We start from the raw sequence: 27,672 nt of genomic DNA, 5'->3' as shown, positions 1-27,672 counted from the left end.
GGATCCCATGTGGAGACCGGTTCCCACTCACTGGCTGAGCGTGGTACGGGCACGACACCGAGGGTTGCGATCCCGTTACCGGTCAGTAAAAAAAGACAAAAAGGAAAAAAAAAAAAAAAAGTATCAATCTGCAATGGATTGGAAATTTTAAAAACTAGTCTTTTGCTACAGATAATTTGAGAAGCATTATATATATATAAAATACATTATATACTTTGACAATGAATTAGAGAAGGGTACTCATGGAGTTTTGCCAACTACCATTATTGGATTACAATCCCTTAGAGATTTAAAATGGGAACTGAAATCTTATCAGTAATCAACAAAAACACGGAAGTTAACTGACTGAATTAAAGTAATAAAGCCAGTTTACTGACAGAATTGAACTAAGGAAAAAAACCTAAGATTTATTGAGGGTTGAAGTGTCACAAGTTAGGTAATTTCAAATATACAATTGTTTACTCTTCACAACCAGGGCATTAGGTATTACTCTAAGCTTTACAGATGAGGATCAAAGAAGTTCAGTAATTTGCTCAGGGTCACAAAGTTCATAAATCTATCTCTATTTTTACTCAGCTTCCCATGCACAAAAAATGAAAGTAGGTCAAACGTGGAGAAAGATTCTAGGGTAGAGAAGAGAAAGGGCTAATATTCCTATAATGAAATACTATAAAAAATAACTTAAGAATACAGTATGGTAGGATGGACAAATTCCTTTCAGGAATATGTCCAGATGAACTAAGTAGGAGATATCATGTTCAATTTTGTAAATTCTGAAGGAACAAACACACACAATTCTCTAGAAGATGAGGTAAAGTTACTGTTGGGGTTCTTATGTACAAAAGGAGTAAACAGATAAGAACCAGGGCCATAGATCAAAGGTACCCTTCTCCTTGGCCATCTATCACAACACAAATTATTTTGGTTTATAACAGTTCTTCCCAATTAAGCTGCATGTGGTTTAAGAATCACATACTCTGCCTACCTCCCAACTCCTTATTTTTTCTTATTTCATATAAATGAGCCAGTATTCCCACTGAGCACCTATGGTCTCAGAATCATGCTAGACACATGGGCCTGATGTTATATTTTTGGTAAACATTAAAAATGTAACCTAAAGGGAAGAAAAATGGAGCACAGTTGTGTGCAAGGTCATGTGTTCTACAGCGGCACAACGATGTTTTTTTCCTAAGCAAAAAACATAAACAATGTCAGGTCAGTTTCTTCCGATGGCTTTCTAAAGAGCTAAACACTTCCATACTCAAGTCAGAAATAATTTTTTTAATGATAGTTTTACTGGTTTGAAATACTCTGCTACCACTTCAACAACCAAGAAATGTGCTCCGAGCTTTAAAGAACAAAGATTAAGAGACCACCTGCCCTAGGCAAACAGTAGAATTCTTATCATTTTCTCCAATGTGCCTAGCAAAACTCCAAAGACAACTATGCCCTGGAAAACTGATCACCCCACACAGCACGGTGTCAACAAAGTCATCTTGCTTAGCAAACTAAACAATATCAGTTAGCAGAAGGGCAGAAGGAATGAAATAACGTTCTTACTGTTCCACAGAACCTCTAAGTTTTGTTTCTAGTTACTTCTGACCTAAAGACAGGACCTTCTTCCGATTATTTAATTTTCATTATGCCTATATCAAAAGTTAAAGCAGGGCTGGCTTGTGGCTCACTCGGGAGAGTGTGGTGCTGGTAACACCAAGGCCATGGGTTTGGATCTCATATGGGGTAGCTGGTTAGCTCACTGGGTAAGCGTGGTGCTGACAACACCAAGTCAAGGGTTAAGATCCCTTTACCGGTCATCTTTTTATTAAAAAAAAAAAATTTAAAGCAGATGTAAAAAGTTTTAACATCACTGTATTCAACATCTTTACAGAAAGAAATATAGACCATACTCTAAGAGCCTGAGTAAAAGCTATGAAAATGATCTGTGGAAAAAAATAGCTTGTGGAACAATTCTTATAATGTAATCAATAGCCAGTGAGAGGAGGTGATATTCAAAGGATTGTGAGAAATGAAGTGCTGAGTAGCCAGCTACAATTCTCAGGAGGGTCATTTCCAGCCTATGTAGCCTTCTCCTGCCAGCCCCCCTCCACCCCCTAGCTGTTCTAATGTTGCAAAAACAGTACTTCCATCTAATCTACGTTTACCTTTCTGGAGATTGAAGAGACATTCAAACCAAATCTTTGAGCTCTTTCCTTTAGCTTATCCAGGTTTACCTACAAAAACATAGAAAAAGAAGCACATTAAAAAAAATCAAAACAGAAAATAGAAAGGTAGAAACTATGGGCCAAAGCTATGAATTCAAATAAGCCTATAACATCAAAGATATTCTATGTGTCGAATTAGGAAAGTAGGCAGCACCCAATCATCCCAGTGATTATTAAATGGCCTCTTCTGGAATGCAGCAAAAGATTTAGCACTGTCTCCTTCATTCATCAAAGGTGATGAAAGCCTAAGGAGGGTTTAAGATCAAAGTAGGCTAAACATTACTTGAAAAGGCAAATATGTCTAAATCATCACCTGCAAACAAGTCCACCATTCACAGTCCAAAAACATTAATTCCTTTGCATAGTTTCTGCAAGTAGTCCTTAACTCTTTTATCTCCAAGCAAAGAGAATCTCCCTTTTTCAGAAGACAAATCTACCACACTACTCAACTCAATTCTCTTCCCTCCTTTTTCTTGGAATCCTTGGTATATGAGACCTGTTATCATAAAGATGTTTAGGACATTTTCATTAATAACAATAACATTTCACTTTCACTTACAATATTGAACAGTAACCCCAAAAAGCAGGCTTTCATGAAGTTGAACATATTTCACCACAGCATTTGTTTTCCTTTTCTAAAAACATTCTCACTAGTCACAATGGCCCAGAAGGCCATTCTTATTCTATCTTCTTTACTCTCTGATTTTATATTTAATAAATAGGGTTAAAAAATAACAGTATTTACAAAAATAATTCATAAGTTGCTTCCATAGATTCTTGTGTGGTAATTGAGAATTAGCTATTATCTAAAGCCACTGGACAAGGCCTAAAACTCCAGTACCATAAGACAAAGGGACATATGGATTGTTCTCTAGCTAACAAAATCCATTCATCTTTTCAAAAAGAGAAGTGGTAGGAAAATGTCTGCAGTAACTTGGAAAATGTGGTAATTTTCCTGACCTCTCAATAGCTCAATTTTTTTTTTTTAAAAAAAGATGATTGCTAAGGGGATCTTAACCCTTGACTTGGTGTTGTCAGCACCACGAGCTAACCAGCCATCCCTATATAGGGATCCAAATCCATGGCCTTGGTGTTATCAGCACCACATTCTCCCAAGTGAGCCATGGGCCAGCCCTTGCTCAATTTTTTTTTTTATTCAGGACATACAACTTTGTACTAAAAACAGTCACCAAAATCATGATCTCAGAGTTTCCTCTGATCTGGCAAGAATTCTCTAACTTTAAAACTAACTATACAGAGTTAAGATCTGGCCCTGCCGGCCCGTGGCTCACTCGGGAGAGTGTGGTGCTGATAACACCAAGGCCACAGGTTCGGATCCCATATAGGGATGGGCCAGTTAGCTCACTAGGTGATCTTGGTGCTGACAACACGAAGTCAAGGGTTAAGATCCCCTTACCGGTCATCTTTAAAAAAAAAAAAAAAAAAAAAAAAAGATCTGGCCCTGCAAGGGATAAAAAAAACATTTCTTACCATAGGCTTGGTGTCAGATGACAGACCTAAGGAAGAAAATTAAAAAGTTTAATATTTCTAAAAGTCACAAAGGAAGTTGACAGTCCTCAAAAAAAAATTAGCATAAAAACAGTATATAGAACAAAAAAGTCCTTTATCTTATGATGAGAAAGAAAAGGCAGAAAATTGCATCTAGAGATCATGCCTACATTCATTGTTTGGTGGAACATAAAACGGTACAACTGCTTTGTAAAACAGCTGGGCAGTATCAAAAAGTTAACCATAGAGTTACCATATGACCCAGCAATTCTACTCCTAGTTATACCGAAATGAAAACATACGTCCACACAAAAACTTGTACACAAATGTTCACAGCAGCATTATTCATATCTAGACAAAAAGTAAAAGCAACTCAAACATCCACCAATTGATGCTGGATAAATAAAATGTGGTATATCCATAAAATGGAATATTATTCAGCAATAAAAAGGATTGAAGTAGTAATACATGCCACAATGTGGATGAACCTTGAAAACATACTAAGTGAAAGAAGCTAGTCATAAAAGCCCACATATTATATGACTTCATTTATATCAAGACAAATTTACATATAGGAAAAAAAAAATCAGTGGTTGCTTAGAGCGGGGGGGGGGGGCGTGAACTGGATGGGGAAAATTGCTAATGGGCACACGGTTTCTTTAGGTGATGAATACGTTCTAAAATTAGACTGATGATGACTGTACAACCCTGTGAACACACTAAAAAACAATAAATTACATACTTTAAGTGGATGAATTAAGTGGTATATAAACTGTATCTCAGTAATGCTATTAAAAAAGAGAGAGAACTAGCCGGTTAGCTCACTTGGTTAGAGAATGGTGTCAGTAACACCAAGGTCAAAGGTTCAGATCCCTGTACCAGCCAGCCACCAAAAAAAAAAAGAAAGAGAGGGTTATCATATATGGACAAATGAGCAGAGAGAGTTGAAATTATCGTCCTGAAATCACCACCAAGAAGCAAGTAGTAAATTGGTCTGTAGGCCCAACACTAACCTAATCAATAATTATTTATTTGAAACTTTTCAGAATTTTATTTTAAGCAATCTCAACCTTGTAAGTGGTTCCCTAACTCTCCACTACAAACATTCAGGTATGGATTCAATTTTTACCATGACCCATGGGCTAAGAACTGTTAGGTGCATGAATATTCTCATTCAAAAAAACAATACTTCTTTTTAAATGTTCCCAAATTCTACTCTTTTATTTAAGAGGTAACTCTGTAGTTCTTATTCCGTACTTCTTAGGACATCAGAATTATATGAATAACACTGCAAATGTTATCTATACATTATTTTATTGTAAGGTTTCGTTTCCAGATTATCAGTTTTTATCTTTCCTCAAATAGTACCATCTTTAATCATTTCCGTTGTCCTTAACCAATTCTACTTTTACATCTCTCCTGATATAACTAAGAACCAGAAAATACTGTTTCTAAAACACTTAAGTGACTGGCCAAAATTTTTCTGTCTTTTTAAAAGCACAGCAAAACACCACAAGACCTTTGGGGACATTTTAACACACTTAAAACAACTGACAAGTCACCAAGAAGACTGAAGTGGATTAGAAGACTACTTTTAAATTTTAAGTCCCTGAGGAGAGGAGATGTGTTCTTTTTTTTATTTCTAATTTTTTGCTGGCCAGTACAGGGATTGATCCCCAGACCTTGGTGTTATCAGCACCACACTCTAACCACCTGACCTAACCAGCTAGCTTGTTCTTTTTTTAACTGATAACTTTTACTAATTTATTACAAAAGCAATATGTATTCATTGTATGAATTTTATTTTTATTTTTATTTTTTTTCCTTTTTGTCTTTTTTCGTGCCCGGCAACGGATCGCAACCCTCAGTGTCGCGCCCATACCGGACCAGGACCGGCCACAGGATCGCAACCCTCGGTGCTGCTCCCGCCCCTCGCTCAGCCAGTGAGCGGCCGGTCTGCATGCGGGATCCGAACCCTCGGTGGGAGCGCCACCGCACTTCCCAAGCGGCGCACTACAGCATGCGCCACCGGGCCAGCCCTATTGTATGAATTTTAAAAACACAAACAAGCAAAAAGAAGTCACTCAAAATTCCAGCAACCAGAGATAATGACTACTAACACTTTGGTATATATCCTTCTTATCTCTTTTCCTATCCGTACATGTTCTCTTTTATGACTAAAATGGGAACATACTGTTAATATAATTTTGTAACTTATTTTTTTCACTTAATATCTCTCAAACAAATGTTTTTCACTATCATTTTAAACATAGTATAGTCTTCAACATACTATAGCACACCTTAATCAATTCTCTATTGTATATTTGGTTGTTTGCAGTTATTGATAATTATAAATAATACTGTGATAATCCTCATGGCTAAATCTTTAAGCACATCCAAGATTATTTCCTTCTAAGTTCCTAGAAGTAAAATTGTTAAGGTAAAGATACTCTTTTCCCTTTTACCATGTATATTAGCCAGCATTAAAACTGGATAGGTACATAATAATTTTATGTTGATAAGACACTAGAATATTAAGCAAAATAGTAGAAACATCTCTGAAGATGTCCAAGAAAAGGAAGACAAATGTTGGCACTTCCTCCTATCCTCTCATAACTTCAATATGTTCTCTTAATTGCACAAGAAGGCTTAAGTATGATTTACCTAAAGCAAAGTGATGAATGTTATAAACTCTTAAGGGATTCTGGAGTTAACAAGTTTACCTTAGTTTGGAGAAATGAAATCTGTTGTGCCAGAAAGAATATAAAGATAACTTTCTCAGAAGTCTCTGTACTCCTACCTTTTGTTGGAACTGAAGAAATCCCAAACCTGTAGAAAGAAAAACAAGCTAAATTTTAGGAAGCTGTTCACACTTCCAGTTGTCTGTGTCCGTGTCAAGCGTACATATCACACTTCTCACTTGTGATCTCAAGCCTTGCAATCATTAGCTAATTCTAACAACCCCATGAAAGAGGCTCAGTTTACTCTCCTTCTCACCAAGAGTCCAGAAAATAAGCTAAAAGGAAGCCTTATCAGAATGAGGAGTAGCAGTCAGTTCCTGACTTTTACCTATTATAAAAACCATTCTCAATAACAGCCCAATCTATAGCTACTATATCCAAATCAGCAGAGATGTTCTGAATAGGTCCAAAAAAGGTGTTCATTTCTTTTCAGCAAGACCTCTATTCTACTTAAAATCAACAATTATATCTAAAACCTAGGATCACACCCTGCCTCACCCTCATATCATGACTATCTCAGGTCCAAAAGGCTGGGGACACTCACCTAGCTGCTCGAGCAGCTTTCTTACTCTCCAAGCTCACGGGTACATTAAATCGTTCAGCCCTCTTCTGCATTCTCTAAGTGATAATAGGCAAAAGAAGGGGAAGAGAAAAATTTAATTTGTGGTTAAAAAAAAGTTGGTTAGAGGGGGGTATCTTAAGAACATCAAGAGTAATTTCTTAAGGTCTAAAGTGAAAATACTGGCACTCTTAGAGGATATCAGGTTGTGTCCATCCTAGGGCTTAACTCAACAGCCCTTTCCAGAAAGCAAACACAAAAAGACTATTATTACATTCAGCTCTCAAAAACAAAATGGAGGAATAAAATAAAATAAAACCCACATTCTGCATGAAGCCAAGAAGACAAAAGCTGTGTTTGACCTTTGAAAAGGGATCAAAGGAACAGCTTGGTTCCAATACTAGTGGTACTCTTCCCATTAGAAATGAGGCAGTGCTGTCTTATGCCATCCTAACAGAGTTTAATAATTCTCCACTTTCAAGGCGCAAAACCAAACACAAGATCTCAACTGGAACCTGGTTTCACGGATCTTGATACGGAATCCAGAAATATTTCAATCTCACCTGCTAGCAAGTAGCTACTTTAGAGTGACATATACCATTACTTTTTCAAGGTACAATCCGCCCAAACTCTAATCCTAAGTTTGTAAACATCTTAAAGAGGGTTATCACCAAAACCATAGTATTACATACAAAAAGACTACAGCTGCAAAGGTGACTACCTACTATGCCAGCCCAAATATTTTCCAAAGAATAGTTGGTAGAGAAATATAACAACACCAAAATCTGTCAATACTGATTTTCTGCCTATGAAAAAAAATTTTTAAATGATGATGCAGACAGAATAAAGGGTAAGAAACAGAGAGAAATGCAGAGACTGTTCTTCTCCTAGGGAGCAGAACACCTACCTCAGTCTGTGGTATTTCAGATGTAATTTTTACAACTTTTTTCTCTGCTGCCCTGGAAAAGAAGAAAGAGATTTTTAAAAATCAGAAAAACTGATATTCTAAACCAAAACCTTAGAAATGTATAAGAATTCACCTGAGTCATGTTCTCTGCCCCATATCTCTCTGCCACCCCTTAGTTCAAAGAAACATGAAGTCCATTAGAACTTTGGTTCCTCAAACTGTCATGTACTGAGAAGAAAGAATTCAAATAACAGACTAAGCTACTTTAGCTAGGGAATAAGAAAGTAATCAGGAAAGAAGTCTGGTTAAATATATTGAACCGAAGGGAAACTCTCAAAAGACATCAGAAACCATCTTACTTGCTTTTAGGAACTTTAAATTTACTTTTGGACTAATGACTACCCCTCCAATCCTCATTTAAATAAATACCAGCTCTCAATTTTCATCACAACAATCACTACAAGCCCTGGTTTCTTTCTTTTACAAATCCCTTATTTCTCCCATGGGGACTGTAGCTCCAGCTTAAACACTCAAAGTGAAACAAATAAAAGACAGAGGGGAGTTTGAATTAGGAAAACATGGTAAGTTACTGGTCAAAAGGTCTAAGAGAAAACAAAAGACCATCGGGGTGGGAGACAAAGTTCGGAAGTACCCAGGATAAATGAAAGGGCATTAACCCTCCACCAAACAACTCCCATAAAACTGTGGGTCATAACCAGTCTCATTAAGGTCCCTCATTTAGAGACATGGGCGGCTTTTGTTCCAATATCCCGGACAGTTTTCCCATTTGATGCCCTGAAAGGTAGTAATGGCTTAATGACATTTTCAGAGGAAGCAATTCTGAACAGGAACTCATACTCTGTCCTCCATCCTTTTGTTGGAGGTCCCTGGACTGACAGACAAGCAGTGGGTGCCCCCTACTGACCATAACTAAATCTTACAATATTTAACTGCTTTGGTTGAAAAAAAAAAATCAAACTAGAGAGGTTCATTGTTGGAGAACCTCAGGCTAAAGATGAAACAAGGGGAACTCCTTTTGAATATTCAAACAACCTAAATTAGCCCGGAGTATTCTCACTTTTAAAAAATGTCTAAATTCTTATTTCTTGGCCACTCTTCTCCAACCCCTTCTGTCTTGTTTAGACATAAAAGGCCAGAGAAGTTTAATGTTTTACTTGAAGTCCAATGCCATTAAGAGAGCAGTTCTGTCAACCCCAGGCTAATGACTTCCTCCACATTCCCATACTGAAACACAATCATTGCAGTACACCTCATGAAAGAAAGGGAACCACAGAGAGGAAGCTTCCTTCCGCTCTATTCCAATTCCCTTAAGCACAATTAAACTCCAGCAATAAATACACATCGCATTCTGGGACTCACAGGACTTTTCTGTCTCACAGGACTGAAAAATTTCTCTCCTACACACAGTCACATACAAGACACTCCCCAAACTAAGAGACCAAAAAACTTTTTATATACTTTAGTCCAACCACAACTTTCCCTTTAAAAAGCAAAATTACCACCACCCACATACTGTCAATTTCCTTGTTTCGAAACTCATTAACAGAACTAAAGCCCAAACAAGAGAACTACATATTTTATATATTCTATGGATAATGAACTTCTTCAAATTTTCAAACATTATTTTTTAACTCACACAAGTCAATTATCACTGTATTCATTTGATCTTCCTTCCTGTCCCAGAAGTCCTCAAAGCATCTCTATTTTAAAGCTATCCCACTAAGTCATTTTCTCAAGGCACTACTGTATAACTAATCATAAACCTCCTATGATGAGAAGATAACTAAATGGCTTTAGAAAGTGCTATTTGAGCCCATGGCGCACTCGGGAGAGTGCGGCGCTGGGAGTGCAGCAGCGCTCCCGCCGCAGGTTCAGATCCTATATAGGGATGACCGGTGCGCTCACAGCACTCACTGGCTGAGCGCGGTGTGGCCAGTCTCAAAAATAAAAAGGACAAAAAAACCAAAAAAAAAAAAAAGACTGATATTGGGCCAGCCCGGTGGTGCACTGCTACAGTGCGCCGCTTGGGAGTGCGGCGGCGCTCCCACCGAGGGTTCGGATCCCACATACAGACCGGTTCCCGCTCACTGGCTGAGCGAGGGGCGGGCGCAGCACCGAGAGTTGTGATCCCGTTGCCGGTCACGAAAAAAGACCAAAAAAGGGGGGAAAAAAAAAAAGAAAGTGCTATTTGACGAAAATGTATCAAAATGTAAAATGCATATCCTTCGTGATGCAGCAAATGCACTGCTAGAAATTTATCCTATGGACACACTTGCATAAGTATAAAAATAGACTAGGACATGAAGCACTACATGTTGTTGCTTTTATGAACAATCGAAATGTCCATCAACAGAAGACTGGTAAAATAAATTACGGTTCATCCACAGAATGGAGTACAGTCATCCCTCCGTATCTGTGGAGGACTGGTTCCAGGTACTCCCACGGATACCAAAATCCAAGGATGCTCAAGTCCCTGATATAAAATAGTGTAGTATTTGTATATAACCTATGCACATCCTCCTGCATACTTTAAGTCATCTCTAGACTACTTATAATACCTAACATAATGTAAATGCTATGTAAATAGTTGTTATACTGTATTGTTTAGGAAATAATGACAAGGGAAAAATATCTATACATGTTCACTATGGTTGCAATTTTTTTTTCAAATATTTTCAATTCGTCTTTGGTTGAATCCACGGATGTGGAACCTATGAATACAGGGGGCCAACTGTACTATTAGCTGCTAGAAAGAATAAGCTTCTAATTGATAACTACTAAACCTAGGTGATAGATAATTGAGGGTCTATCATACTATTTTCATAACTTTTGTATATATTTGCAATTTCCCACAATAACAAGCTAAAAAAGAGAGACTTACCACTTACTAGGATAATTATCCATACCTCATAAGTCTGATGGGAGGATTAAATAGAATTTATCTAAAATACTTACAACCATGTCTAGCATGTAACTAACATTTAAATAAGGACATTACAATGATGATGATGATATATATCTCCAGATGTGAAAAAAAATCAAGAAACAGAGTGCACAGTGTGTATACACATCTCTATGTACACATACATACTTATGTACATACATGTATACACATACACACATGCACACAGACCCCATATATAAAATACTCCAAAAGAAATGTACTAAAAACCTCTAGAAAGTCAGATGCGGGTGGATCCAAGGGATACTTGATTTTTACTTTATATACGCCTCTACATACTGTTTGACTTTTACTTGTACACAGAGCCCTTTATAATTAAATGCATTAATATAGCTATGAGGAACAAAAATGTTAAAAGGGACTCAATTGTTCTTAATGTGCTACAGTACAAACTGGCCAGACATTTGCAGAAAGAGCCCCAGATAAAAGATGTTTATGATCAACCCTGTGGGATAGTTTAAAGAAATCGAGATCCACTTTCCACTCTAGTACTTTGCTTTCCCCTCATCCACTGTAAATCAAAAGGCAAGAGAGAATACAGTGTTACTTTAAAGACTTAACCTCTGTCCAACACCCTCCCACCTTACAAAACTCTTTATATTGGTTTTACACTTTTACAGAAAAGTAAAGAGTATATCTATAAAGAACAGCAGAGTTTAGAGTTTTACATCATATAAAGAATCATATAAAATCTCTATACAGGAACAGAATAGTCTATTGTGGTAATCCTACAAAAGAACAAAGGTTAGAAGAAGTAAACTGTATCTGGGCTTGAAGTCACCTGGTTCTAATTATCTATTACATAACTCAGAGACAAACTGCTTTGCTTCACTGGGACCATGTACTTGGAATGAAGCAGACCCTTATAAAAATGTACAATCTAATCAGAAATGAAAAGGCCAAGGGGAATGTGTAAGAGATAAATAGAGTGAAACATTAAACTCAATAAAAATAGAACTATCCACTCTGTACTCAGATTATAAAAAAGGGATAATTACACATCAACAGTTTTTTCAGGAGGTTCTTCCTCTTTGACAGGCAGTTCTATGGGCTTTGGTTCTTCTTCCTAAAATCAAATAAAATAAGATAATTAACATAAATCAAAAGAATAAATACTCATCAATAGAAGAATATCAAAACTTCAAAATGAACCAGTCTTACCCTCTTATGCTTCTCTAATAAATCAGCATCTAAGCACTCCAATGACTGATGCTAAACAATGTGACACATTACCTGGCCAGTGACTAACCTTACTCTCCCCAACTTACCTCTGTTTCATCTCCCAGTACATCTTCTTCATTTGCCTCCTCTTCAGCTAAAGAATATTAAAATATTCAGGTCAAGCCCTGCTTCAAAACCATCTTGATCACTGTACTAAGGCTAAAATTATACTCACTTTCCTTTCCCAAAATAAAATTCAATAATGAAAGCAGAACTGATGCTCATAAAATTTGCTACATTTGGAAAAGATAAAACTAGATCTCTACTTAACATTAATAGAAAGCTGAATTCCAGCTATACTGAAGAACTAAATGTGATGAGGTCAAACTACAAAATTAATTTAAAAAGTAATGTGGGAGAATATCTTTGAGATTTGCTGGTGAAGAAAGATTTGTTCAAAAAAAAAATCCAGAAGCAAAAGAAATAGGTAAAAAATTAAGATTTTTCACAACTACGGACTTCTATGGAACAAGTTAAAAGACAAATGACAAAGATAATTGTTTCTAAAATCAACAAAGGAATAGTTATTAGAATGTAAAAAAAAAAATGCGTGTAAGCCAATAAACAAATGATGGCAACCTCAACAGAAAAATGCGCAAAGAAGAAATCCAAAGAACTACAAACACTAGAGATGTTTAAACTTTCTTCATAGAGAAATGTAAATTAAAACAACCAAGAAATCAGCAAAAATAGGCCACTTGATAGGATAGTGCCAAGTTTAGGTTTGTGGAGACACAAGAAACCTCATGCACTGTTGATGAGAGTGTAGATTTACAGAGCAATTCTGGAATACAATTTGGTGGTGCTTAGCCATATTAAGTATACATTTTACAAACATATAGTAATTAGTAATACTGTACACACACACACACACACACACACACACACACACACACACACACACACACACACACCCAGTAAGACTCTCACAGAAATATAAGGGCATGAAAGAAGTAGTTCATAATTATAGTATACTACACATATAACATACATATAGTACTAATACGTATAATATTACTAATAATAAGTAGTATTACTTATAGTAGCAGGAGCTTGGAGGCAACATTGGTATCTGTTACTGGGTGAATTAAGCAAGATATGGGGGCTATACATTACAGAAGGCTATGTCGGAATTGATATCAATAGATTAGATGACCATACAGCCACATGCCACATGAATACATCTCAAAAAAAAAAAAAAAAAAACCATAGTACTTAGTGAAAAAGTGAGAAATAAAGTAAGGCCATGGCCTCATTACCAATTATATAAATGAAAATATTGTAACAAACAACACTACATGGTTTACAAGGACAAAGACAAAAAATACATATCAAACACATTAAAATGATTGCCTAAGGAGGTTAGGCAGAAGTGAAATGAGGAATGGGAATAAAAGGGAATAAATACAAATTAGAGAAGGAACTTATGTACAACCTGGGATGATAATATGCTTTAAAAGAAGTTGGGATTTTTTGTTTTATTTATTTATTTATTTATTTTTGTCTTTTGTCTTTTTCCGTGTCTGGCAACGGATCGCAACCCTCAGTGTTGCCCCCGTACCGGACCGGGGACCGGCAACGGGATTGCAACCCTCGGCGTTGCCCCCGCGCCTCGCTCAGCCAGTGAGCGGGAACCGGTCTGTATGTGGGATCCGAACCCTCAGGCAGGAGCGCCGTCGCGCTTCTCAAGCGGCGCACTTATCCAGTGCGCCACCGGGCCGGCCCTTTTTGTTTTATTTTTTAAAAGGCAGAATTGGAGAATGTCAGAGGTAGGAGGGACAAGAGATTACCCAGTTTATAGATTTCAAGGGTTCAGACATTTGTTCTCATTTCACAGATCAGGAACAGACTCTTAGGCATGCAAACAGTGACTGTCCAAAGTTACCTAGTAAATGTCTGGCATAAAAGGAATTACACTTCAAGTCTTTCAATTCTTAGTCTAATGATATTACTGCACTACCTTTTAAATAACATGTTGACTATTCCGAACAGCCAAGGAATAGAATCAACCTAAATGCCCACCAACAGATGAGTGGATAGGGCTGGCCTGTGGCTCACTCGGGAAAGTGAGGTGCTGATAACACTAAGGCCATGGGTTCGGATCCTATATGGGGATGGCCAGTTAGCTCACTGGCTGAGCGTGGTGCTGACAACACCAAGCCAAGGGTTAAGATCCCCTTACCCATCATCTTTATAAAAAAAAAAAAAACAGATGAGTGGATAGAGAAAATGTGGTATACATACACAACAGAATACTATTCAGCCATAAAAAAAAATTGAAATCCTGTCATTCGCAGCAAAATGGATGAGCCTGAAGGACATTATATTAAGCGAAATAAGCCAGGCACAGAAAGATAAATAACACCATGTTCTCACTTCACATGGAAGCTAAGAAAAGTGATCTCATAGAAGTAGAGTAGAATAGTGGTTACTAGAGGCTGGGAAGGGTAGGGGGAAGACGGGGATGGGCAGAAGTTGGTTAATAGATATAAAGTTACAACAGGTTTTAGCATTCTATAACACTGGAATGACAGTTGTTAAGAATTTACTGTATATTTTCAAATAGTTAGAAGAGAGGATTTTGTTTGTTTTTTAGAGGGGGTAGCTGGCCAGCACAGAAATTAAACCCCACACCTTGGTGTTACCAGCACCACACTCTAACCAACTGAACTAACTGACCAGCCAAGAAGAGAGGGTTTTGAATGTTCCCAACACAAAGAAATAAATGTCTGAGATGACAGATATGCTAATCACCCTGATTTAATCATTACACATTGTATACATGCATCAAAACATTTCCATACCCCACTGATATGTATAATTATATACATAAACATGTAAAATTATGTCAATTAAAAACATCAAAAACAAATAACATGCTGAAATAAAATTACGTCTTTTAAAAAAAGGGGGATTTTTTTTGCATTATAACCACTCTTTTGTATGACCAAGAGTTTTCTTGATACTGTTCATCAAGAGCTTACATCACCAATGACCTAAAAAGAAGAAATCTTCTAAGTGACAGAGCCTGAAAATTAATCCTTTCAGTCACATCACTGCCTCCACAAAGTACTCACCATGCTCTTCAAGATATGCCTGGAGCCGGTTGATGAGATCTTGTTTTATCCCCTTAGTCTCCAAACCACGTGCAAGACATTCTTGCTTTAGTTCAGCAAGCTGAGGAAAAAAACACAACTTTTCCTAAGTTAACAGAATGAACCCCAATGAATGAAAAGAGGTAGTTCTCACAAGAAAATGATAATAATAATAATGAAAATAAAGTTCAATCCCAAACTACTGCCCTTAATCCTACCTCTAGGTCCACAGAGATGATCCTCTTTCCTCTAACAATATTCAATATGCAAGAGGACTTCTCCAACAGGTTTTGAAGAATATATATCACACTTTAATAAAATTCTGATCTATTTGTGTACCTATTTATTATCACAAATTTTTAGCTATTTCTGAATAATTCTGAGGGGAAAAAAGTTTTTTTTCTAAAGATTACGGTGCTAGCTGGTATATGGAAAGAATGAACCTTTGAACAATACTCAATGATCTAAAAGTAGACTTTCCTTACCACCTATTAGCCCAGATCCTTTATTATAATCTACCATACATATGCATACAGGTCTGACCACTATAGAATTAGGTAGATTGTTACCTAGTTTAATGTCAACAATGAATTCATTAAAGGATCTATGTCGAAATGGAAAGAAATATCTAATAGCATGCGACAGAGTTCTGTTGAAGATTTTCAAATCAGTAACTTGACTAAAGATATAAAAGGTATGCTTATCAACTTTATAGACAATAGGAAGAGGGAGAATTGATGTATTACTGACTGAACTAAGCGTTTTAAAACAAAACAAAACAAAAAACCCTCCAGGGAACAAAATGAGCCAAAATGAAGATTCAATTTAGAAGGAATAAGGTATACATATAAAATCCTACACTTAGATCAAAACTTCAGTTGTATAAAAATGGGATGAGGGAGATCTGGCTCAACAGTAACTCAAAGGATAAATACCTTTCTAGGTAAAGTGTTTTAACAGTTTGATTTGCTACCAAAACAATTTTAAGCTCTAGGTAACTGAAATACAGAATCCATAATAAATGATGTATTGATACTACTGGGCTCTGTATTCTTATTTTACAAAGTATAATGACAGGCTGATCCAAGGAGAACAAGCAGGAAAAGGAAGGATCCAAAAATCGTATCTGCAGATCAGTGCACAAAAAGATGTTTGGTCTAAAAGAAGTTACTGGTTTCAAAGCGCAGATCTAAGACTATCCAGCAGATGTTAGAAAGCAGATTCCTATACAGGAAAGAACTTTACAACTATGGAGTACGCGCTGCAGCTCTACAAGGTGTTCGGCCAGGGGAGCCTTTGGAAGTGGAGAGTGGAGCTTTTTTATTTTTCTTTCTTTTTTTTTTTTTTTTAAATATCACAATGATTGGGAAGGTAGAACATTTAGTGAATGGGGCAGGCAGACAGGGATGCTATGCAGAGAACTGTACTACTCAACAAGCTAACAGTACCCTCTACTGAGAAACATGGTAGGTAATCACCCATTGAAAATTTTTAGGCTTCTTTCTATAATAAATGACTGCAAAGTAAAATTATTAAGAACATGTCCTCTGAAGCCAGATTATCTGGGTTCAAATGCCAGCTTTACCACTTACAGCTATGTAACCTTAGCTAAGTAACATAACCTCTCTGCGCCTTGGTATCTTTACCTGTGAAATGGGAATAACAACAGTACCAATCTCATAGTGTTATTATGAAGATAAATCAGTAAATATTGATAAAGCATTTAGAACAGTGCTTGGCAGCTAGTAAGTACTTTGTAGAGTTAGATAGACACTGGGTAAGAGATTAGACAAGATTAGACAAAGTCACTCATTCTCAGATTTCTTTTTTTTTTTTTTTTTGTCTTTTTCCGTGTCCGGCAACGGATCGCAACCCTCAGTGTCGCCCCCGTACCGGACCAGGACCGGCAACAGGATCGCAGCCCTCGGTGTTGCTCCCACGCCTCGCTCAGCCAGAGAGTGGGAACCGGTCTGTATGTGGGATCCGAACCTTCGGCGGGAGCGCCACCGCACTTCCCAAGCGGCACACTATAGAAGTGCACCACCGGGCCGGCCCTCAGACTTCTGAATTTCACAGATCAATGTATTTTTAAATACATAGGCTGATAGGGCTACTTTTAAAAATATGCCAACAACTGGGTCATGGACCAATACTTTTGTAAAAAATAATAAAAATCATAATTGATTTTTATTAGAAAAGTGTGTGCTCATTTATCAGAAAAATGAGCAACACTTGAATGTAGCAGTGATATTAAAGTGCTATAAATGTTTCTTAAAGCTTACTCTCAATTTTTTGTACTTATCACTAACCTGTAACAGCTAGTTCATGGACCAGCACTGGCCTACAGACCATACCCTAAACAACATTAATCTAGAATCTAGACTCTATAAGTGATCTTTAAGGTCCATTTCTTAAGTAAGAATGTTGATCTTTCTCACATTGGTACTTTATTTTCTTTCAGCTTCCTGGAGAACCAGCCTTTTGATTCTAGTTACACTTTAAAATTTTTTGTTGGTTTGTTATAAAAGTACTCTGCTCACTGTAGAATATTAGAAAATTCTGAAAAGTAAAAGGAAAATAAAAGTCATTTGTAATCCCAGCACCTAGAGATCACCTAACATTTTAAACATATCATGGGGGGGCAGGGCTGTGTTGGTTGTTCATTCACAAAGAAATACAGCTGCTTTATTTCCTTTAACTCATGATCTTCCTGGTAACCCTAAGCCTCAATTACTCTGCTCACCCCAGCCCACCCCATTTAGATAACATTTTTTGGTAAATATTCAGGCAATTCAGAATTCATCTTTCCTTTTTTGCAGTTGCATAAGTATAAATATTTTATTTGTACCAAAACAGAATTTATTATAATTTTGCTTTCCTTGCTTTAAAAGTAGCAAACTCATCAATAATATTTTCAAAACATATTTCTTTGCTTATCTCATTTTCAGTTAAGAAAATTACCACGTTTGACAATTTCTCTTGACCTAGCAACATTCTGAAATAATTTTTCATTAACTTTAGCTTACAGAAACTTATTTTGCAGGATTTCACCGTGACCAGTACTGTTAAAATATTCTCAGGGCCATTTACAAATTTGTTTTGGTTTTTGTGGCTGCTGGCCAGTACAGGGATCCAAAACCTTGACCTTGGTGCCATCAACACCACACCCTAACCAACTGAACTAACCAGCCAGCCTGCCATAGAATTCAGCTTTCTAATAGAATTGTTACTCCCTTCTCTTTCCTTCTTCCCCAAATTGTGCCTAGATATAGGCAAGTTTACAAAACCTTTTTTTATAGGCTTTCTCTTTAAGGTGACAGAGAAATGGAGTCAGTTATGGTTACACAGGATGCGGATGTACTATGAACTGATCTAGACTGAGAGCTGACATACATAGTAGTACAACTGGTCCCCACTGGCATGGATAACATCTGTCACTGTTGACCTTGCCATTGCCTCAGTCACTGAGGTCTCTCTCAGCCCCCAGTGGTTCCCAATACCTAACCCCCAGTATCAGGTTCATTCAGCAGTCCTATCAGCATCAAGTCCCCTTCTCTGGTCAAACAAGAATGTTACATACAAGCGTACTTCAAAAAGTTTGTGGAAAAATAGAATTAAAAGATAATATGAATATTCCCATGAACTTTTTGAAGTACCCTCATACAGTTTTTACATAATGTAGTATTACTTCATTATATTGTGGGTTCTTTTTCACATACGAACACATTATTTTAAAAAGTAAACAGATGAGTAAAAATACAAAATAGCTGAAAATGAAGTAATTCTTTTCACATACATTTCAGCACAATTATGTTATTAGTAGGACTAAAACCTTTTAGATCTTCAAATAAGAACTTATAATAAAGTTTACCCCATTTTCTAATGAATTTGATTTTAAAATATTTTATTTTATTTTATTTTATTTTTTTAAAAGATGACCGGTAAGGGGATGTCAACCCTTGGCTTGGTGTTGTCAGCACCATGCTCAGCCAGTGAGCAAACCGGCCATCCCTATATAGGATCCGAACCCGTGGCCTTGGTGTTATCAGCACCGCACTCTACCGAGTGAGCCACGGGCCGGCCCTGATTTTAAAATATTTTAAAAGAATGTATTTAAGGCATATTGAGTGAATTATATCTCAATAAGGCTATTAAAAAAGCAAGCTATAGAACACTGGATACAGGATACTAACATTTACACGTAAAAAGTAATACACATACCCCTTCCTATATGATGTATACATACAAAATGCCTGAAAAAGAAACAGGTAACTTAACACTGAGTGAATCTGAGAAGAGGAAGATAGCTGGGGATAAGTATAGGAAGGAAACTTTTTACCATATACGCTTTTCTACCTTTAGAATTGTGAATGTACGCATAAATTATCTATTCAAAAATTAACTTTAGGGCCGGCCCGGTGGCGCACTGCTACAGTGCACCGCTTGGGAGTGCAGTGGCGCTCCCGCCGAGGGTTCGGATCCCACATACAGACCGGTTCCCGCTCACTGGCTGAGCGAGGTGCGGACGCAGCACCGAGGGTTGTGATCCCGTTGCCGGTCCCGGTCCGGTATGGGCGCGACACTGAGGGTTGCGATCCATTGCCGGACACGAAAAAAGACAAAAAGGAAAAAAAAAATTAACTTTAAAAGATCTTATTTTTCCAGTATCAGTGAAGCATTCTCCATTCTACCTATACCTACAGAAAAAGGACAGATCTACTGATCCCACAGTACATTTGACTTTAATCATTCATTGCCCTGTGATTTCTTCTAGTTTACTAATCTTGAATTTTGTTTTTTTGGTTTTTCATTTTTTGGGTTTTCTAAACTTTTTTATTGAATCATAACTGTTTATCCATATTTTGGTGGTTCAATGTTGACATATGTTGATCAAATCAATATTATCACCTTAGATATGATTACAAATCATACTTATTCTTAATGCCCCTTATCCAATCTGTCCCCACACCCCTCTCCCTCCCTTCTCCCACCTCTGATAACCCTAGATTTCATCTCACCTTCTGAAAGAGTAACGGTTACTCTGTTGATCTGTTGCCTAGATGATCTATCCAGTGCTGAGAGAGGTGTGTTTAGGTCTCCCACTATTACTGTAGAGAAGATACTTCTTCTATCACTCTGGAAGAGGCTTTGTAGAGAGAGACATCCTCTTCTTTTCTTTGGTCTCTGCTGATGACTCTCATTGTGTCAGTGCACTCAAGTGGCTGGCGGGCCATCTGCACAGTGGTTGTAGTGTCTAGCTGCTTTTGCAACAGCCATGGCTATTGTGGTGGCTGTGGTGGGCCACCTACATGGAAGTGGTGTTTTTGTCATGCTCCTTGCTTGGTTGCGGGAGGAGGGGTTGGTCCCCAGATCCTACCTCAGGACCCCAGGTGGATCCTGTGGCAGTGGCAGCGAGCCTGGTTGATGGAGGAGGGGCCGGCTTTGGCTCCATACCTCAGGACCCTGGGCAGGCCCTTCGCAGCAGAGCGTGCCTTGATGTGGGAGGAGGGGTCAGTCCCCAGCTCCATCTGTTTTTACATTCTAAGTTGTTGCTGAGCAGTTGGGTGGGAGGGGAAGAAAGGAAGGGGAAAAGAAATAGGATGGGAGAAGGATGAAGGAGGGGGCATGGTCGAGGCCCATGGCACCCCACTCATTCCTGCAGGGGATACCAGGGGGCTTCCAGAAGTGGCTTGGTCATTGCTAAGCTAAATGCAAATGTCAGAGGGGTGTGGCTGAAGCCCTCAGACCCCACCATCCTGGCCTGGGAGACCAGGGGGCTTCCAGTGGTGATTCAGTGGTCGTTGCTGGGCTGCTTGCAGATGTTGGGGAGGTGGGTTGTGGCCAAAGCCCTTGGCCCCCCACTGCCCGGGCTCAGGGGGCTTCCAGTCTTTCTAGGTCTCATACGTATTCTTTGGTGAGACCTTTACTAGTTAATATCAAACTCTCTCTCTGGTCTGTGGATATTTTGTTTTTTCTTTCAGTTCTGTGTTGGATTATTCATTGTTCCCACCACTTAAACTCTGCACTGGAACTAATTTGTTGTCCTTTGCTTACTTCTAAAATGGGAGAACTTCCTGTGGGGACCAGCACTTGAGCCCTGTGGTTGAGCTAAATTGCTGCTTTGCTGCTGATTCCCTGGGGAAGGCTTTTTGTGCAGCTCAGGTTTTAATTGTCAACTTCTGGGTCTCATAAGATCCAGTACACCTGGGTTGTGTGGAAACTCTGGTTTGGGCCTGAACTGCTCTCCCTGCAGTTCTATATTCCTGACCACTCTCCACTGAGTGGTCCTGCACTGATTGGAGAGTAGATCAGCTATCCAGGCTGTGCCCTGATGTTCCCTAGTGGGCCCTGTTCCCCCACCACCCACACTCCTCCCCTGCCACCTCCAAGCAACTTCAGCTTTTGCCGACTCTTGCTCCATGTGCTCACCAGCTCCAGCCTTGAAGCAGCCAGAATTCAAAATGGTAGGAGTGATCCTTTCTCTCATCATGGCTTCTCCTGCCTTCATGAACTCCACCGGTATCTCCTCCTCTTCCCCCAAGCTCCAGTGACCCCAGCTTGGCTGTAGTTGCTTTTTAATAGTAGTAAATTGGTTGATTTGTGGGAGAGAGTGACACTGGCAACCGTCTATTTGAACAGAAGCTGATCTTGAATTTTGATTAAAATCTTTATTAGAAATCTTTTTCATCTGTTATCTCTCCACACAGTTAGTAAACCCTTTAAGGGCAGAGACATTTTACATTTCATATAATAGGAACTCAGATTTATTTTCAAGTACTATTATGTGCCAGGCAAAGTGCTAAGCACTTTGAATGTATTATTAATTTAATCCTTACAGTAAACCTATGTGATTGCTATTATGACGCCATTTTATAAATTAAGAATATGAGGCTTAAAGAGACTCAATAACTTGCTTAAAATCACATAGCATATAAATAGTAGAGCAAATATGCCAGCGCACGTGCACGCTCTCTCTCTCCCCCACACCCCCTTTCTCTTACCTCTCCTCCTCACCCTTCTTGTTAGCTCTTCTTCCACCCAACTCTGTAAGGGTTGGTGAACCTTATTCACTAAGATTCCTTCTTTGTTCCTCTTCTCATTCCACTTCTATCAAAGGTTTACTCACTTACCCTGAATCCAATCATTGGCAAATTCAGTAGGTTCTATCTTCAAAATATATATCCAGAATCTAATCCCCTCTCGACACTGCAAACACTACTTAGCACTCTGGTCTTTCTCTCATACAGATTACTGCCAAAACTCTTCAGCCCTTAGGCTAGCCAGTTAGCTTAGTTGGTTAGAGCGCCCCCTTATTACCACAAGGTCAAGGGTTCAGATCCCCTTACTGGCCAGCTGCAAAGAAGAAAAGAAAACAAAAAACTCTTCAGCCCTTGCTTCACTATAGTTTATTCTCAACAAAGCAGTCAGAGTGATCCTTTGAAATTTTAAGTCAGAACATGTCACTCCTCTATTCAAAAATCATCCATTGGTTTCATACCTTATTAAAGGTAAAAGCCAGTCTTAATAATCACATACAAGGCCCTGCACAATCTCCTCCCCCACCCCAACCCCCGCCACTACCTCTTAGTACCATTGCTCACTTTGATAAGCCCAACTGGCCTCGTGCTAGTCCTCTAACATTTTGCACATGGCTCACGTCTTCAGGTCTTTGCTTAAACATTCCCTTCTCAATGAAGTGAACAGTCACCGTATTTAAAATTACAATACTTTTGCCGAGCCCGTGGCGCACTCGGGAGAGTGCGGCGCTGGGAGCGCAGTGACGCTCCCGCCGTGGGTTCGGATCCTATATAGGAATGGCCGGTGTGCTCACTAGCTGAGCGCGGTGTGGGCGACACCACACCAAGGGTTGCGATCCCCTTGCCGGTCATGGAAAAAACAAACAAACAAACAAAAAACAAACAAAAAAATAAATAAATAAAAATAAAATTACAATACTTTTCCCACTGTATTCCCTAACCCCTTTGCTATTTTTCTCTATAGACATTACCACCATTTGACATACTATACATTTTATTTACTGTGCCTTCCCCCCAGTAAACTATAAGTCTGTGAGAGAACTATAAGTCTGTTTTGTTCATTGCTGTATCCTTAGCACCTATGGTAACTGGCACACGGCAGGCACTCCATAACTATTTTTTAGATAAATCCCAACTCCTCTCTTCCGCTCTCAGCTCCTGAATGAAAAACTCACATTTCCAACTGACTATCAGACATCTCCAAGTGGATGTCCCAAAGACACCTAAGCCCAAAACTGAACTTGTCATCTCTCCTGCACAAACTGGCTTCTCTTCCTCCTCCTCCAAACCTACCCAAACCTTGAAGTCACCTTTCATTCCTCCCACATCTAACTGATCTATAAATACTTAAAATTCTACATCCAAAATTTCTTTCAAATTCATTCCCATTCTAATGCCACTACTTACTTCATATGTTTATTCTAATGCCACTACTTACTTAATATGGTTATTCACTTGACAAATATTATTGAGTACCTACTGTGTGTCAAGCATTATCTTAGGTACAAGGAAATAAACATGAGCAAAACAGAGAGTCCTTGCCCACACAGAGCTTATAATCTAGTAGGAGAACAGGCAATCAATGATCACATGTTTAACTGATTAAAAAAAAAAAAAGTTGGTCCGAGCCCGTGGCGCACTTGGGAGAGTACAGCGCTCCCACAGCGGGTTCGGATCCTATATAGGGATGGCCGGTGCGCTCACTGGCTGAGCGCGGTACCGCCGGTCTCAAAAAGGACAAAAAAAAAAAAAAGTACACAATCCTATGAAAGCATACAAAAGTGGCCTGACCATATGTGGATAGGGAGAACAGGGAAGGCTTCTTTGGGTAAACGGTGTTTGACTACTATCTGAAGAGTGACTAGAAGTTAATTAGATAAAAGGGGGGAGGGCAAGGAGCACTGCAGCCAGAAGAAAACTTCAAGTGCAGCATTTGTGAAGGTTCTGGATTCTGAGATGAGAGAGGTGGTACACAGTGATTAAGAACATGAATTTTGGGGGCCGGCCCGGTGGCGCACTGCTACAGTGCACCGCTTGAGAGTGCGGTGGTGCTCCCGCCGAGGGGTCGGATCCCACATACAGACCGGTTCCCGCTCACTGGCTGAGCGAGGTGCGGGCGCCACACCCCGGGTTGCGATCCGTTGCCGGACACGAAAAAAGCCAAAAAGGAAAAAAAAAAAAAGAACATGAATTTTGGGGGCCGGCCCGGTGGCGCACTGCTACAGTGCACCGCTTGAGAGTGCGGTGGTGCTCCCGCCGAGGGGTCGGATCCCACATACAGACCGGTTCCCGCTCACTGGCTGAGCGAGGTGCGGGCGCCACACCCCGGGTTGCGATCCGTTGCCGGACACGAAAAAAGACAAAAAGGAAAAAAAAAAAAAAGAACATGAATTTTGGAGACAGACTGCCTGGATTTGATACACCACTTGATACCCGTGTGACATAGGACAAGTTACTCCATCAGTTACTATTCTCTCTGAACTTCTGTTTTTCTAATTTTGAAATGCGAATAGTAGATGTATTCACCTTATAGGGTTATTGTGAGAATTAAATCAGTTAATATACGTAAATAGCGTCAACCAGTGCCTGCCACATAGTAAATGCCATGTAAGTGTTAGCAATTAATGCACATGGCCATTCTGAGGAAATGAAATAAAATAAGCCCACTGTAACTGGAATGTGAGAAACTAAGCTTGAGAGATTGGCAGGGATATAATTAAAAGGGTTTACGCAGATGAATGACTACTATAATAATCAGACTACTATAATAAACATCTAACTGGTGATATCCCTCCCCTCCAGATCCCATCCTCCATACTGCCAAAAGAACACAAACTGATCACATCAGGCTCCTTCTTTCAAATTTCCAAAGGCTGCCAATCTTGCTTATGACTACATGACAAGAGCCAGAACTCCTTACGCAATTTAAAAGGCCCTTTTAAATATCACTCCAAGGGCCGGCCCGGTGGCGTACTGGAGAGTGCGCCGCTTAGGAGCACTGCGGCGCTCCCGCCGAGGGTTCAGATCCCATGTGGAGACCGGTTCCCGCTCACTGGCTGAGCGTGGTGCAGGCGCAACACCGAGGGTTGCGATCCCGTTGCCGGTCCCCGGTATGGGCGCGACACCGAGGGTTGCGATCCCGTTACCGGTCAGTAAAAATAAATAAATAAATAAATAAATGTCACTCCAATTTACCTTTATAGTCACGGTTCACCTACTTTCCTTTCAAACTATCTTAAACTACCAACATATATGCACTTTTTGTTTCAATAATACAAATGTTTCACTGTTCTCAAAACTAACATCTTTCTCATTCTCTCCTTGGCAAAAACCCTTTTCTCATGTTTCATTGGAAATGTGGTACTGTTACAGTTCAAGTTATTTTCATACACAGTTCAAGCTTTCTTTCCAACTGTGTTAGAATGACTGCATTTCTACAAAATCTTCATAAATTTGCAGTTGATATGGACTTACATATCAATTCAGATAGATAACATATTTTCCCTTCCTACTTCAAAGTTTATTCCTTTCCTCTGAGGTCCCACACGAAAGCCTCAAATTATCTTTATAAATAAAATGGAAATAGCTGATAATACCAAGGTCAAGGGTTCAGACCCCCATGCTCACCAAACACCAGAAAAAAAAAGTGGAAAGTTATTTTTTAAAGGCATTAAAACCCTAAGTCAACCCAAAAGTCAGGAGCACTCCATAAAGATCACAAGTAAAACCGACATTAACTGTCTCAGAAGTCAGAATTAAAGGCATGGACTCCTCTGGGCTACGAGATAGTTTTATGAAGACCCTCAAATCGCATGCAAAGTATGTGTACATGCCTTTTTCTGGGGAGAGGGTCCATACCTTTCATCAGAGTTTCAAAGATATCTGTGACCTCCAAAAGGTTAAGAAGTACTCTAGAGAAAAAGCAAAGACAAGCAAATGTGATTAAAGAGTGAGTCCTTTTTAGGCTGTCAGGAGCACCTCGTCTCTTAGACTGTAATACCTGGTCAGAGGACATTATGTAAAAGTGACTTATCCAAGCATATGCAAATTTAATATAGACCTAATAAATACAGATTTGATGGAAAGAGGAAATCCATAAACCAACACAAAATCCATACAGGCAAGTCACAGAGCAGCTAATGACTTATTCCAGGGATCCCCAAAATGGGACAAATAGGAAGAAAACATTCGATCTTCTATTCATATTTCCTCTTACCTCATTCATTCAAAAATTCCTTTTTTGGGTATGAGAGGGTCTTCAAAAAGTTCACGGAAGGATTCACATTATCTTTTAATTCCGTTTTTCCACGAACTTTTTGAACCATCCTCATATGCTTTATAACATACGTAACAGTACCAAAGTACATAATTTGTAGTGATAAGCACATATACAATGATGGTGCTTGCTCTTTTTTTTTTTTACTCACCACAATAAATTTTAGGAGACCACTGATCTAATGTACACATTTCAGTACCACCACGTTAACAGTAACTCTAGAAAAACAAAAATCCACTAGTACAATTTAGAATCGAAGAGAAAGAAATATATCAGCTTTCACAGAAAGATAAATTGGTGTCAAGTAATAAGCGACTAAAGAAAGGACCCTACCCTTACTTTCCTTAACTTAAAAAGCTCATCAAGCTTTGAAGGATCAGTTTTCAGTTTCAGCTAAATCAGCCTGGTTTGTCAGAGGTTACCAAGATGATGCGACCAAAATATCTAATGTGAAAACTACTTGTGAAACCACAAATAGACAACTAATCAACATATTCTAATAATTCACCCTAAAAGAAACTACTGTCTTCTTCCACGAAAATAATTGTGAGAAAGCAACCAAGATTCCCATAAGACACAACTTAAAATAGCTTCTACGATTCGTAGTGTCACCCAGTGGTGACACCAAGAGATGCAGGGTCCATCCACGATCTAAAATGGGACAGAGATAACCCTAACCTTGGAATCGTTCTTCCAAAATACTGCAGCTATAAGTACTCTCTCTGGTGGTGATAGGGAGTGGCGTTAGGGGAAGTCAGCGGGCGGGCGGAGAACCGCGTGAGAGAATTCGAAAAACTTTTAAATTTGAAGTATCTGAATTTTACTAATTCGTAAGGCCTCCTCAACCCCAGGCTTCTATGGGGAAGCCTATCTACTGGAGCCTCTCCCAGGTTTCAAAACTCGTCCCGGGGGCGTAACCCTACCTAGAAAAAGGGAGCGGAAGCATTTTCTGGTCACGTTTAGGACCGATTCAGATAGAAATACACAAAAATGCCATCGTCTGTTAACAGGCGCTTCTCAGCTTTGGACAACAGACGGGAAAGCAACCCAGGGAAGAAAAAGGGGTCCTGGGTGCGGCTTGTGGCAAAGAGGAGGGACCACTGACGTAATGCAGCACTGAGA

General features: G+C 39.0%; 1 protein-coding gene across 4 annotated transcripts in view; it reads right to left on the bottom strand.

Annotated features, from left to right (window-relative positions):
- Positions 1–27,672, bottom strand: part of LOC103599047 (SAP domain-containing ribonucleoprotein) — a 58,851-nt gene that overhangs the window by 20,358 nt on the left and 10,821 nt on the right. For 3 of the 4 annotated variants that reach the window (XM_008583129.1, XM_008583130.1, XM_008583132.1), the window contains 8 exons: positions 15,220–15,319; positions 12,190–12,236; positions 11,920–11,987; positions 7,939–7,990; positions 7,017–7,090; positions 6,532–6,560; positions 3,714–3,739; positions 2,163–2,231 (listed from right to left, as the gene is read on the bottom strand). In XM_008583129.1, coding sequence (XP_008581351.1) covers positions 2,163–2,231; positions 3,714–3,739; positions 6,532–6,560; positions 7,017–7,090; positions 7,939–7,990; positions 11,920–11,987; positions 12,190–12,236; positions 15,220–15,319 — 465 coding nt within the window. Of the gene's footprint in view, positions 1–2,162; positions 2,232–3,713; positions 3,740–6,531; positions 6,561–7,016; positions 7,091–7,938; positions 7,991–11,919; positions 11,988–12,189; positions 12,237–15,219; positions 15,320–22,367; positions 22,551–27,672 lie in introns of those variants that run through there. The other variant, XM_008583133.1, reaches the window with a different exon arrangement.

This window comes from Galeopterus variegatus, unplaced genomic scaffold, assembly GCF_000696425.1.
Source record: "Galeopterus variegatus unplaced genomic scaffold, G_variegatus-3.0.2 Scaffold2835, whole genome shotgun sequence".
Lineage (NCBI taxonomy): Eukaryota > Metazoa > Chordata > Mammalia > Dermoptera > Cynocephalidae > Galeopterus > Galeopterus variegatus.
This window is presented reverse-complemented; position numbering and strand designations above follow the sequence as displayed.